General features: G+C 31.5%; 1 protein-coding gene across 1 annotated transcript in view; it reads left to right on the forward strand.

Annotated features, from left to right (window-relative positions):
• Positions 1-9,537: 9,537 nt before the first annotated feature.
• LOC124366147 (MAU2 chromatid cohesion factor homolog) overlaps positions 9,538-15,655 on the forward strand; it is a 30,488-nt gene continuing 24,370 nt past the window's right edge. The window contains exons 1-2 of the mRNA XM_046822470.1: positions 9,538-9,768; positions 14,656-14,835. Of these exons, the coding sequence (XP_046678426.1) occupies positions 9,544-9,768; positions 14,656-14,835 (405 nt within the window). The 5' untranslated portion in view covers positions 9,538-9,543. The remainder of the gene's footprint in view (positions 9,769-14,655; positions 14,836-15,655) is intronic.

A 15,655-nucleotide genomic window follows, 5' to 3' on the forward strand; every position in this document is an offset into this window, starting at 1 on the left:
CCTGTGGTTTCTGTTTTTTCTTTTCCCCCAGAATAATACATACTGAAAAAGGGTAAGTTTTAATAGAATTTCTCTCAAACACTTAAATATTAATTTTGATATAAAGAATATACTCAACTAATTATTATTCTAGTTAAATATTTAAAGAAATGAAATAATTACAGTCTTTAATAGCTCAATCTTATATTATGAACTAGTTAAATAATAAATATTTTATAGCAACATTCTTGTAAAAAGTAAATATTGTTTTATGAATTATATTTATTTAATAATCAATAAAATAAAAATGTATTTATTTGAAGAAGCTAAGTTAGGAGTTAAAAATCCTCTCTTCCACTTAACCTCTTACGTCTTAAAATTAAAATTTAATATAATAGACTACTAATAAATAAATAAAATAAAATTATCCTTTTCTCATCAGCTTTGATTCTTCATTCACTTAGCTTACACGTAGGTACCCGAAGTGCAACTACTAGAACCACCCGTCACTCTCGCCGAGTCTGCAGCAGAAAGGGCCTAACTTTGGCCCCAATGCGATTGTGCTTGTCAATACTTCTGATGTTATCTGAGAAAGTGTTCCACAGTCAACATGCTGAAACAGTGCAAGATTTGTGCGATAATAATACCATGAAGTGGATAATAAACAAATATTAAAATCAAAGTTTGCTGCTGTAGATCAAATTTCAATATGGTATTAGCAGTCTGTATAAACATAAGAGGTCTCACCAATTCCAGTTATCTTTGACCATTTTTTAATTTTGAAGTGTTTAAAGGGGAGTGAATAAAAGTAGGCATTATTGCTGATGACTATTAATTTTTAACTATGTTTTCCAAAACTTGCATGGGAATTTTAAATTAAGATAGTGTTAATAAACTAATTTTATCACCATCTTCAGCTCAGGACCTGGAAAAGGAATGAGGTTGGTGAAACAGGAAATGGTAATATTCATCATTGTTGGTGATGCACACTCGGTAATACAGAACCAATCAGTAATCCATCGGCCTATGGTTGAAATTAGATGAAATATGTTGTGATATTAATGTTAACGTAAATAACACTTATGATATATCAATTTAAATGATATTAAAATTAAATAACTTAGAAATATTATGAATGACTAACATTGTGAAATGGAATGATACATCTCTATGATTTAAAAAACTATTAGAAATTTAAATAGTTTTGTTTCAAGTTGTTAAAAATGTCAAAACACTTTATATAGGGTGTCTTATTAAAAAAAGTTAGTCAATTAATTTTTTTGTTGAGTCATTATTGAACTTATTTTGGAGAATTAAATATATCCAAGATTGAGATAAATGGTAGTGCATATTTTATGCCACCAAAAAGGTAAATCTGAACACAGTCTGATCTACAAGTGTGAAGGGAATTTGAGATGATAACCCGAGATAAAGTCTGATATCCTTTTGAGATAAGAATGTAGTCTTGGAAACTCATAATTTAATAATCAGACAGTGATAAAATTATGAAATCATTCATATGCATCTAGGCATTAGCCAGTTCACTTTGGTAATACAGGGGAAACTGATAAATTAAAAAGTTAAAGCCTCCATACACAATTTAAAAAAATAAATTATAAGCTAGTGATAGTTCATGTTGAAAGTCATACCTTGCTATTTGAATGGTTCATGTTTTACGAATGTAAACTATTGAAATTGTGCTTATAAGTGAGAACTAACAAACTCTAGTTGGTGTTTAAAATGAGGTAAATTCTTATGTCGCAGTGCTGAGGGCAACATAAATTTGTCTGAGGTTTGTTGATGACATTGGCCTGCTGGCCAACAACATTCAAGAATCACAACAACCCAAATATTTATAGGATATTATCATTTGAAAAAAACAGAAATTATACTGTCAGCCTCTGCTTGCAATCAAAATAAGGCAGATTAACTATATTATAAAAATTGTAGACAAATTCAAATACTTGGAACCAAATTTTAGTAATCTGAGTGAAAAAAGTACTATAAAAAAGATTTTAATGTCATTCTCGGGACATTTGTTATGAACATTTGAAAATTGAATTTGCAGAATTTTTTTTAATACTAAGAGCAACATTAAAAACCTACAGTGATATCACACATTGTTCAACAAAATCGATGTGACATTACTCCCAATATTCTCTTAAAATCATCAGAATTGGAATATTCTTTATTAACAATTTCTTCAAGAAATGTAATAGTGTCATATGTACAAATTAATTATTAACTAGGAAGATTGTGTAAGTGTTCAATATGAGAAGTCTTACTCACAACTACCACACCATGTACAGAGACCTGGTTTATCTGAAATATTTTAGGCTCATTAAAACTAGGAATCTTTTCTGTTGGCATCCGAGTTAACGGCTTAGGACTAGGCATATCACTCTTACTAGACAGCTCAGGAGGGTGAAGCTTAGCCTTAGCTTACAAGGTTATGTTTATTTAATTTAACACAAGGTGATGTGCTGTATCAAGGCTCACAGAACTAAAGGAATACACGAGAGAGTTAATAATTACAATAGGAGATTTAAAACATAAGACTGATGAAATAGAAAGATTGAGTGATCTACAATCTTCTCTGCAGTTTAAGAGAAACAATAATATGAAGAATAATTCTAGAGGAGGAAAGAAAATTACGTTTGGGGATGACAAGAACTATTGGGCCAAATAAAAAAGAAAGATTGAATCATAAATTGACTAAGGTGGTCCAATGTTGACTATAAAATAAAAAATCAAATTAAACAGTTATAAATTTATAATTAATATTCTTGAATAACTAAAAGATATGATAAATGAAACCAAGTGGTTATTAAATCTTGCAAAAATAAATGCCAGTGTTCATTTAATATACTTAAATATGAAAGAATCCATTTATTAAATCATTATTATATAACAATTATATTTTTAAAGCAGGTGCATTTTTTAATTGCTTAGTATTAATTAACCTAATAAATAACAAATTAAATTAATGATATGTGTAAACGTACTGGATTATCAGAGTGAAATTTTAACCCCTGCCAGGTAAACATCATCATTCCAAGCGCTCGTGTGGGTTTACTAATTCTATTTATGTATACAGTACATATAACTAACTGTTTACCGCTGCTTCCCACGCTCTTTGTAAGCTTTGCCCGTGTATGAGCACTTCTGGTTTAAGTGAATTATACTCGTATTTCCAACGCCAATGTAGAGTTGACCTTGTTGCCACGATCAAGAAAATTTGTCAAAAGTGTATGTTTATAGCCATTGTATACATACATGTACTTTATTATAAAATGGTCTAACACTCAAGTTTTAATTTCAACTAGAATTTTATTTTAAAGATTGAAAACTTAGGGCCTTCAAATAGTGTTTGGCTATTTGCTATACGTAACTGTCCCCTCATATTGTAGTGTATAATGTGCAGACGCTTCGATAACTTTTATATTTTGCAGCACCGCCAGGTGGTGAGTTACATCAATGGGTGGGCATAACATATAAACCTTCTACGTGGAAAGATAAATTTAAACACAAGTGTTAATAATGATCGGTCAAATAGCTACTGAGTCTATAAAGGAGGGTATAATATATAAATATATATATATATTACACACAATATACATATACTGTAAAAAAAAATATTCAATAGTTAATTGTGCAAGCCTGCTGCAGAATTTTATTCTGCGTGTGAGGTTAGAGAATAAATGTGCACTGTAAATTTGTTTACCTGTTGGATGATACATTTATATAAACATGCATTTTCTCAAGAAATTTTAATTTTACAATAAGATCGGTGTGCCAAAGTAATGTGTGAATCTTATGATTAGAGATAATATGTAAGACATCAGTTCCGTTATTTCACGTAGAGTTTGAACTTCTCTCGTTAAGTAAATGGGTATATTCTTGGGTTGCTGATCGCCTTACGGGACATGGCCACCTGAGGAAACATTTTCACAGAATTGGCGTTCTTCGGGAGGATCCGCTTTGTAGAATGTGTGACGAGCAGAAGGAAACTACTGAACACCTACTCTTTGACTGCCCTGCAACATCAAATGAGTGCTACAGTGCTAGTCTGGGCAATGGAACTGCAGATCTTTCAATACAAACACAGATTCAATTTAAGACATCGGCGATTAAATTACGTCTGCTTAGGAAGTGTGTAGGTTCGGTGAACCCTGCAATACTTTACCCTATGTCTCTTTGACGTTCCAATTAATTGTTAAGCCTCTGTCCCATGAAATTTGTCTCTTACTGTTTTAAGAACGATGTATGAAATTGAAATCGTCACCAAAGATAACTTTTGCCTGTATGTCGTGCCCCAATAAACTGCTTTGAGCTGGTACTTATGACACTTATCGTGGCTATGAATCAGAACTGTGTTGCTCGTTCTCTCAATTAAATCGTATTTCCTAAGTATACTGTCCGTTAATTATAGTATCCTGAATCAATATAAATATTCAGGTTTTGATGAAGACATATAACAGCTTGATTTACTCCTAATACACCTACGGGTTGGCGTTGTGAGGAGCTTGCGTAAACAATCAGTTGATAACAGCATTTATACTTCAAAATCAAGCGATTCGCTTGATCGCACAGTTTTTTAAAGAAATTCTTCAAAAAGTGTTAAAACTACCAAGCTTTTATATCTCGGAATCAACGTTAATTTGTGTATCTAAATGTGCCATGATATGTGGCCAAGATATTCATACGTACGAGACTAGAGACAGAGATGACACAAACAGTAGTCTATGAACATTTTCCCTAGAACGTACGTAGATGTTCATTTTATCAAAAAATTGCCACATTCTAAAAAAAAATGTTTAAACGCCCAAGGCGTTAAAAACTCATTAACATTAACTTTTATAATGTTAACGAGTTTCTGGCATATGACTGGGAGACCGCCCAATAAGATTGACACCGTTCCTGGAGATGGGACGGTTGGCAAATGGATGGACGTATAAGTAAATTGTAGTTTGAGTGGGATTTATTGCAATATCTATGTCGAAATAATTCTATTCACAGTATATGCTGACTATGCATTGTAAGATGTTTTTTGGCAATAAAAGTCTGATTTCATCTGATCTGTTTCTATAACATAAGAAACAGAGATAATGGATGGCGAGGCAAAGAAAATGCTGGACTATATGCTGATTGAGTGAAAACTTAGAACAATGAGAACGTTGGCAAATGCTCATGAAGTGCAGATTATTGCCGACTTGAAGCATAAAACAAAGGAGAGCATATCAGAGTACTCAATGTTATAGTTACAAACTAACATCAGTATATAATTACTAAAATTAAAAAGTAACTAAATTGGCACGTTTACTGCGTTGAAACGGGAAATTATGTACCTGATATACGTAAAAATTTAAACTCATGATATTCAATTAGTTTTTGGTTCATTATGCTACAAAATCTCATAACGGATAATACTTAGTTTTTTGCACAACGGTCAATACAGTGGCCCGTATTAGTTGACAAGACGTTCACTAGTAATAATATGGTAATAACTTACTAGTTGTGTCATGTGATCACCAACATTATCAGAAATACTACATATGGCCTTAATTTATACACAGTTCTGTCTACACACAACGCAAAAAATTCGTCCCGTGGTCCCAAACATAGCGTCTAACGTTCATGAAGGAAAGTTACAAGCATATACACAACCATTTACAACCCATCCATCCTCTCTATTACATTCGAAGCTCACAATCTTTCATTGTGTATGTAAAAGTATCATTCAGTGTATAGGCCTGGCTCTCCATCGTATGCCATACAAACAAACCTAGTTTGTGATGTTATAAATTCTAGTACCTAAAAAATGTATTGAACAAGGGAATAACAAAAGGGGTGAAGAATTAGGGTCATATATTGGATTGTTCTTTAGATTGCAACAATCATACGAGTATATATCTCTTACACTATCTGTCCAGTTGGCCCGCATTTCTAGGCTAAACTGAAGTGCCATAAAGTAGGTATAAAGCGCGTAGAAAATTCTGAGAATGTTCTGGAATCTACTACAAGAAATTCAGCACATAATAGCAACATAACACAACGCTGTAACAATGGTAACGCAACTTTACTGTCTAGACAGTGCCACGCAATTTTGTCGAGATACGCACTGTTCAGACAGTGGCCCGCAGCAAACGTGTTAAGTGTCAATGTTACGAAAAAAGAACACACTGCATTGAACCATAAACACTAAGATTAACAGATTGATACAGTTAAGTTTAGTGACCGAGTGGAGAAATGAAAATTCAAACTAGGATACTTTATGTTTGCAGTAGTGCACGCATGGTCTTTATCATCCTGTATACAGCGTAGCATTATTTACCCTCATGTATATAAAGGATTTAAGATTGTATTTTAGCTTAATAATTATCTTGATATCGATTTTTGCTGTTATTGATGATGCATGTTTAAAATTGGTGTTGATCAGAATCGTTAATTTTTTCTTCTGAAAAATTTCAATATTTCAACAACATTTCCCCGATGGATTCCTAACAACCGGTGCCCATGAATTTCACAGACAATCGACGGTGACAAAGATAATAATGAAACCACTTCAAGAGGGTGTCGGTATTACCGAGTGCTTCAAATTTAGTCAGAAGATGGCGATGGCCCACAGTATTGAAGACCTTTGAAAAGTCTATGTAAATACAACAGGCTTGTTTACTATATAGCTCTGAAAGATGTAAGGATGCAGCTCTCATACAAAGCAAGGTTAGACCAACACCTTACATTAAAAAACCTGGTTGTTCCTCGGCAACAATACTTTTGAAAAAGAAACTGATTCTGCGACAAACAAGTGACCAACCAAACACATTGCACAGGTTTGGTTGGATCATGATGGTCCTGTAATTGCGTACGTTATCCTTATTAGAGGCTTTGCTGGTGAGTACCATACAGCTTGATTCAAGCCTGTCCTGGAAAATACCCTACTGAAGAAGCAGATTGAAAAGAATGGCCAATTGTGGTGCCAGGATGTCACTGCAACTCTTAAGAAATTAGTGGTGGTATCTCAGGTATCTCACAAGGGCCTATCCCTTCAGAAGTATGGAAAAGGATGTAAGGAGGCGAACTTACTCTTAACGTCATTAACAATCATCTAATACACACGATGATAGGTTGAACTGTTTTCTGAAGTTATAATAAGGGACATCAATAACAAAGTCAGATCAGACAGAAGACAACTGACCGGGAAAAGATTACAAATTACTTTAGAAGATGCGTAGTGGTCTCCAAGATGGAAAGATGCTGTAGAAATTAAACAATTTTCATTCCATTAATGAAAATTCAGAAGAATCTAGTGTTAAGAGGAATCTAACTGTTAACATAATGTTCTTTAATGGGAATATCAACTGCCAATGGACATAACAGATTTCAACCTGAAAATAAAATAATTAAAACAACTCAATTAACAGTAACTAAACTTGTTTTAATGGAATACTGAACATAATAAAATGCTATTCTATATCAACCACTTCACAAAATAAGACAAGAGCCTAAATACATATCAACCATGTGTTAAAATTTTTAAAATCATTCGTTTGAATGTACTAAATACTATTATTTACATTCAGCAGTCCACTGCCAACATTAATCAATAAACAAACTTTAAAAAATATCATTTACATTATTTTTACGAAAGTGATCTGTATACCTGTTAAAATTATGTAGCATTGTTTCTTACTTCCCTACAGAGGACATAAGCACGCTTAGCAACTCATCTTAGTAAACTGGGAATATGGTAGACCTATACTTTGTATGGGCTTTATTTTATACCAAGATTAATCTTCTCAATTCAGCGCTGAAAACCATCTAAAATAAGTTGTCTTCTTAATATTCTTTCGATGGATGTTTCAATGACTATAATATGTAAATTATCAAGAAAATAATCAAGGAATTCAGAACCATTAGGAATATAGGAGTAAACTGTTCCCAAAATGTAACAGACTGGGCGTGATTTTATCAACATCACATTTGCTAAAGTTGTTGACTGTGCTATGGCAATGAACTTGTTGTTTAAGAATTCACAGGTTGCATTAAATATCAGGAAGAGCTGTTTTCATTGATAGAATCTGCTCCAAAGCAACAGCCACACACGGTGGGCACTGGGCAGTGAACTAAATAAAAGGTCCAACAACAATTATTTCATGTTAGTTGAAAACCGTATTCGCTTCAGTTCAACCAAAGGCTGCCAAATATCCATTCTTAATTATAATGTTATTTAAACGACAAAAAAATTATATAACTTTTACTTTAGATTGTATCAGTAACAAATTAAACTTAATTTACTCGATATCATGTTTAACAATGCTGTAAAATTCAAGTAATAATCAAAATGGTTATTATGTACACGAAACGTGCACGATATTGGATTTCTTTACATTTTGTCTCGGCATATTTACAGTAGCTGAAGGAGAAAAAATTGAGGGATATAAAATAACAACTTAATAAGCCATTTTCTACATGACTATAATTTGAGGAAACAAGCGAGCCTCTGACCACTGAAAATTGAATTACAAAGTGTAATTTATTTAGAGATGAGAAAGTATTGAAGGACCTGTGAAGCAAACCAGTAATATATGTGATTGTATTTTTATTTTTTTTTCACGCATGATACTATGTTGGTACTATGATTATGTTGCAATTTCGTACAAAAGCTCAAAATAATATGTTCCTTAACTATGCATACTTCAGTTTAAAATTATCGTAGGACTACTTCATTTACATGTGCTCTCATTAAGAAAGAAAACAGATCATGACTACGATTCATCACTCTGGCTTAAGATAGTTAAAATGCTAGTAAAATATTTTGAGGTATTCAGTATAAAATAATGGGATTTTGCACGGAAATTAGAATTAAAATATTTTCCTATGGCCATAAATTGTCTCATAAGTGCTATTCAATGTATTAAAGATATGCGTATGACGTCCTGATACTATGCATGATACTATGTTGATACTATGATTATGTTGCAATTTCGTACAAAAGCTCAAAATAATATGTTCCTTAACTATGCATACTTCAGTTAAAATTATCGTAGGACTACTTCATTTACATGTGCTCTCATTAAGAAAGAAAACAGATCATGACTACGATTCATCACTCTGGCTTAAGATAGTTAAAATGCTAGTAAAATATTTTGAGGTACTCAGTATAAAATAATGGGATTTTGCACGGAAATTAGAATTAAAATATTTTCCTATGGCCATAAATTGTCTCATAAGTGCTATTCAATGTATAAAGATATGCGTATGACGTCCTTGTTATTCACCATTGCGTGCAAAGTCTTGAATTACAGTTAATATTAATAAAATATTCGGAATAATTTCACATATTTAATAAGTGAATGTGTAAACAGATAGCCAATTAAGATAGCTATCATAATTCCAAATTATAAATAGTGTGTTAAAAAGTATACATAATATTGAATATACCTTCCTTATCCCACAAAACTACTGAAACTGTTGAAATTTTCATGAAAGTTTTGTTACAGTTGGTGTGGCGTTATGTTGGCAAACCTTATACCTTCGTTTTGTTGTTAGTAAACTTAGAAAATGGCTTCGTCTCAAGATGCTTGGTATTTATCTCTGTTAGGGTTAGCTGAAAATTTTAGAACATCAAGTCCTCCCAACATAAAATTGTGCATTCAGTGTTTACAAGCAGTGTTTCACTTTAAACCTCCGCCAAGAGTAGAAGCTAGAACACATTTACAACTAGGAAACATTCTTTTAACCCATACAAAAAATGTAGACTTGGCAAGGACTCATTTAGAACAAGCAGTAAGTTCTAAGTGAAAGTGTTCGTTAAATAAGGATTAGTAGTTTATTTTATTAGCGTGTGAAGTTATAGTGATTCATTCTATAAGTGTTCATTTGTATATTTTGGTAAATTTAGGCATGAAACAACCTTAATATTAGGTTATTTGCAGCAAACCCCAACCTCTAAATTAGTGCAAGAGATGGATGAGTCTTATGTTGTTATACTGATATCTTATCAATGGAAGGGACATTATTAACAAAATACTACTTTCAAATTAGCCATGTTCATTAATTTGATGTGTAACATGCTTAAATGTTCATAAATGCTTTAAAATAAACTTCATGAAACTAATAAGTTTCCTAGTTGGCCTAGCATATGAGATAGTAAACTAATATTACTGTTAGTGGTAGTTAAAAACATTATTAATACTCAAGTCAACCAAATTAAGGTCTGAAACAACAATATTATGTAAGTGTCCCTACAGTGAATGTCCCTATAAGTACTAAGGAAAGCCAAAAGTAAATTTGATTGAACAAATTTGAAACTATGAGTTTTGTGTTAATCTATTGCAATTGCCCTACTGAACAAAACAATATAAGGTTAAGTGCGAAAAATTACAAGTACATTAGGTATAGAACATTAACCCTAGAACTGGCGGTCATTTCATCCTGTAGTGTCGGGCTGTTTTGGAGCTTCGCGCAAGGTTTTTTTAAAAAAATTATTAAAAATATAAAATAAAAGCAATATAAATAAGAGTATATATTTTTGTGTTCAGAATTAAACGTAGAATTGCACTATATTGTAAAATTAACCATCAAAAATTTTCTAATAAACACTTTTTTTAATCAAATATAAAATTTACGAAAAATATTTCTTAAATTTGGGGGGACCATACCTAGGAAATGAAGTTATAGTGAGAAATATTTATAAGTGAGATAGCCATTCTGTGTCAAATTTTATCTAGTTTCAGAAAAACATAAACATTATACACATTTATGAAAGCATCATAAAGCTATAGAACAAAAAGCAGCGATGCGTATAAATTCTGAAAATCGGGTGTACACGTAAGACTTTGGTAAAACAAGTTTTGCTAATACATTTATCTATGAATACATGTTATTTTGCATATTTTATTACTTAGAATAAAATAGAATATACAGTAGTAATGAAATAATTACCATAAATTATTTTTTGAAAAGTAAAAAAGATAAATTTTGCCATTATTCAAAAATTTTGCGAAAAATTTTCATTCAGCAAAATATAAAATAGTTTCTAAAGCTTGTACTATATCAAAATTTATAAATTTATGGTTTATAAGTAATAGGAAATATTATGTAGTTAGAAAACTATAAATATAACTAAAGATATTGAAAAAATATAGAATAACCCAAACAGTTATTATATATAACCAAAGAAATTACAGGCAATATATTATTGTGAAAACTATCTATTTACCAAAAATAAATAGTTACTTCAGAGCTAAAAGAGTGCTATAAATAACGTTTAGTAAGTGAAAACAATAACAAACTATGTGAAATGAATTTTAGCCAAGTCATTTTGCCATAGCCTACACAAAGCCGGTAATTTCTCAAACATATTTCAGTAAATAGAAATTGATTTATTCTAAAATATATATGTTTACACTACTACGACATCAAACAACACACTACACATTAAATACGACACTAAAACACGCGTAAAACTATTAAAACTTACAAATATCCACAGCTCGGCACGAAAGTGATACAGAACGGGAGCGGCAATATGGCGGTCACAACAAACGGCGTCGCGTTTTCTTTTACGTTCAAAATAACAAGCTTGCTACGTCATAACCATAATACAAAGAGGAATAAAACTCATCTGTTCCTTAGCATTTTTCTTCCCGAATCCAATGGTGCATGAATTATATCGATACGTTACCGGAGTATATTATAAAAAGTAATTATACGAGGGAATGTTTGACCGACAAAATTTTGACGGTTAACACCACAAAAGCGGCATTAACCGACATAATTATGTCGATTAACAGTTCTAGGGTTAAAACTAGAACTACTTTTGGTATCAGTGCGGTTAACGGCCGAAGTAGTTAATCGAAAATTCAAGTTAATCAAACGTAACGTATTCTGCTCATTTTCCTGTACAAATATATATATATATATGGTTTTAGGGGGTGGAAATCACAAATAACTTTGTTTTTTCATTAATTGAAATGTAAATTTGTGGTTATATATTTGTCTACTGTGTTCCTCGTTATTTATAATTTTTAGCGTTAGCTGCTCCCAATGGCTTATCTGAGTGTTCTGTAGCCAGAACATTTTAGTGAAACCCATCAACCATCTCGTACAATAACCTTCACTGTTTCTTGAATATCAATGATGTCTATTACTCAATCGCGGTAGTACTTTAATTGTAATACAGTTTTAATTAGTTTTTTAAGTTATTTATTTGAGCATTTAAAATATTAAGAAATGAATTAGCCTAATTCCTTTTTAATTGGTGATTGTGTTTTTTTAGAGTGAGAGTATAAGTTCGTTGTTTAATCATGTGTTATTTTTAAGTCAAGAAAAGCTATTTTTATGTGATCGGAAGTTATCACGTGGTATGTAAGTACATAGGCCTAGTACGTATATACTGAGTTATGATTACGTTAGTTTTGCTTATTTTTAAAACTTATGTTAGTTTTTTGGATATTGTTATGAGCTTAAATATACTTCATATTGGTTGTCAAAAATAACAATACTGTAATAGACTCCTATTGAATTCAGGAGGTTTGACCCAAATGAACGATGTTTTTGTTTTTTTAAACGTGTATTTAGCTGACACCAATGCCTCTGGCCATCAGTGTAAGCTGGGAAGTAATAACTGTAGAGAGCAAAGAAAATAATATTGTAAATTCATAACTTTCTATTAATTTTATTCTTACTTACAATCTATTTAAAAACAACCCACTGTCTGATTTGTTTACTGTAATTGTAAGCTACTTTCTTCTGGAAAACTTAGCCTAATCACGTCGAACAACAGTCACACAACCACCAATTATTTAGGAAGTTCTTGAAATATGATCAAACTAAGCCTTGTGGCAGAACAAATACCAGTCCATTCATTGAATGAGACAAAATGCTAAAATTTAGTGAAATGTATACTGACTCTGTGGTTTTAAATTTTAAAATGTAGTTATAAATACCATATTAGATAATCAATTTGTAGATCCAGTCAGGAATGTATAAAAAGAGCCAACATATACTGATTTCAAACATTTAGGCTACATCACTTTTAACTGAGTTAGGCTTAAAATTTCTATCATACTTTTAAAACATTAAACGTTCCACTATTTAAAAGCAACACAACAAACACACACACTCGTAATTAAAAACAATGTTAAATTAAAAGATCAATTAGAGTATCTAATTGCTCAAAAAAACACAAACTTTGTTCAAAACACTCCGAAAAACATAATTTGTTTTAATTAAAATTCACGGAACTCGTTGACGGTCGATCCATGGATGCCAGATGCACTAAAATTGCATAGTGCTTGGTATTGACATGTTAGTTGATGCTGCACTGGCCCAGAGTTGCTGGTCATTCATATAAAAGATAAGCCATCAGCCACAGCCATTGATAACGCTGGTGTAGGACCGGTATGAAACTGTCAGTGGAGTTAACCTAGGAGTTCTGTCCCCATTTCCCCCACCAGATAGCTACTCCCCACTACCCATCGAAGTGAGAAAATGGTGGAAGACAGACATTGAAACTAAACCTATAAACCTGGAAATCTAAACTGTATGCTAAATAAAACAACCTACGGGTTAGCACATTATATAATTAAGTATAAATTTAATATTTATATTAATATGTAGTTAGTTACAACTAATAAGGAGCTGGAACAAAAATAAACAATTTAAGAGGTACAAAATTATAATTAGTTATTTTTGGTGACGTTTTTGAAAATCATGAGAGAAAGAATTTAAAGTATATATTTATACATGGACAAGTATTTTAAGCTTCCAAAAAGGGACAACTTACAAAAGTAAACAATATACACTACATAATAACATAATACTTCCAGTTTTATAACCTGAGATCATTGTTGTAGGCTAGAAATTAGTTATGATAGATACATGCATGTAGATTAAGTAAAAACTTTCCTTTTTCCTCTCTTTCTCTCTAAAAAAAAAAAACAGCTCTAATAAAACATGTATACTGCTGTAAGTACACAATATACATTACATAATGACATATAATACTTCCAGTTTTATAACCTGAGATCATTGTTGTAGGCTAGAAATGAGTTATTATAGATACATGCATGTAGATTGTAAAAACTTTCCTTTTTTCTCTCTTTCTCTCATAAAAAAAACAACTCTAATAAAACATGTATACTGCTGTAAGTACACAATATACATTGCATAATGACATATAATACTTCCGTTTATACGCACTGAACATTTTTTTCTTGATTTTTTTTACCAATGAGTGTTATAGATTGGCATGCAGAAAGGTAGGTAAATTTTCCTATTTTTCTCATAAACCATTTTCCAGCAAATAAACATTAAGTTTTTTTGAAAAAGGTCCAAAGTATTATCTTATTTAAAATCATTAGACAAGTTATTATAGATACGTTTGCGTGCATCTTCACACCATTTTTCAGAGGCAAGTATGTAATGGATAAATAAGTGTTTTTGGGCCTGGTGAAATAAAATGAGAACGGGATATAAAATAGCTACTTATCATGTCAGTTTGTTCTTATACCACTCTTAGTTCATTACATAAGGTATATTTTTATCTATTATATTTTTTACACCAAATATATTGTTCAGTCTTGTAAAATGTGCGATATATAAATTGCCACTTGAGTTAGCAAATGTCAAAAGTAATTGTTGACGTTAATGTGAATGAATATTTTTCAGTGGATGCTGTCACAGATGATAAATGCTTTTGATGACGTAAAGTTCGAAGCTGCCAGTGTACTTGCGGAATTGTATGAGCAGCAGAATCAGTCAAATCTTTCGAAACCAATTTTAAGGAAAGCTATTGAACTATCACAACATAGTATATACTGGCATTGTAGACTTATTTTTCAACTAGCAGTAAGTATAAGTTTTCACATTTAACTCTTAATTATTTTATTTATTCTCATTATATAAAATGCTTGACTGAAAAATAAGATGAAAGTGGCTTGGACTGTTTTAGGTTTAATATAAGTTAATTGTATTGTTGATGTATTTCGTAAGCTATTCTAATTGTAAACTCTAATAGAGTCACATTGAGTTTGTACATAAAAGTTGTGTAAAAATAGGAGGCACTTGTTTAGTGACCAACTGCCTGTTGCAACGGTTGTGTTGCCCTCACCAGAACTAAAAAAGAATATCCAGTCAGACATGGCTACCGAGATCATATCGTTACAATACCTTCTCTTTTATTTGCATAGACTGAGCAACAAGAGCTACAGTTTGTAACGGTGGACATTGACTTGATGTGGGTAATTTTAGCTGTAATATTCTATATAATACGCAAAAATATGATTTTTTATTATTATGTTATTTAGATAACTTAAAACTCAGGAGACTAATAAAAAATATTTTAACAAATAAAACATTAAAATCTAATTTAAAAAGTGTTGCATAAAGGGTATTTTTCAGATAAATGTTGGTACTTAGGTATTATCCGGAGATCACTCTGTCCCTATCTATTATTATTAGGCTATATAATTATGTAGATACATACGTAGGTATTATAAATAGATAAAGTAAAATTGAAAATTTATGAGCTCTTACATGGTTTGAGCTTGAATTTAGGTAGTACTATCTCGAGGGATGTATTTCTTTTTTTAGCCTAAGGTGCCCTGGTCTGGGGGATTTACGAATGGTGCTTTCCCTACCTCAGATCATGGCGCAGATCGTCATTTTC

The sequence above is a fragment of the Homalodisca vitripennis genome, chromosome 7 (assembly GCF_021130785.1).
Source record: "Homalodisca vitripennis isolate AUS2020 chromosome 7, UT_GWSS_2.1, whole genome shotgun sequence".
NCBI classification, from domain to species: domain Eukaryota; kingdom Metazoa; phylum Arthropoda; class Insecta; order Hemiptera; family Cicadellidae; genus Homalodisca; species Homalodisca vitripennis.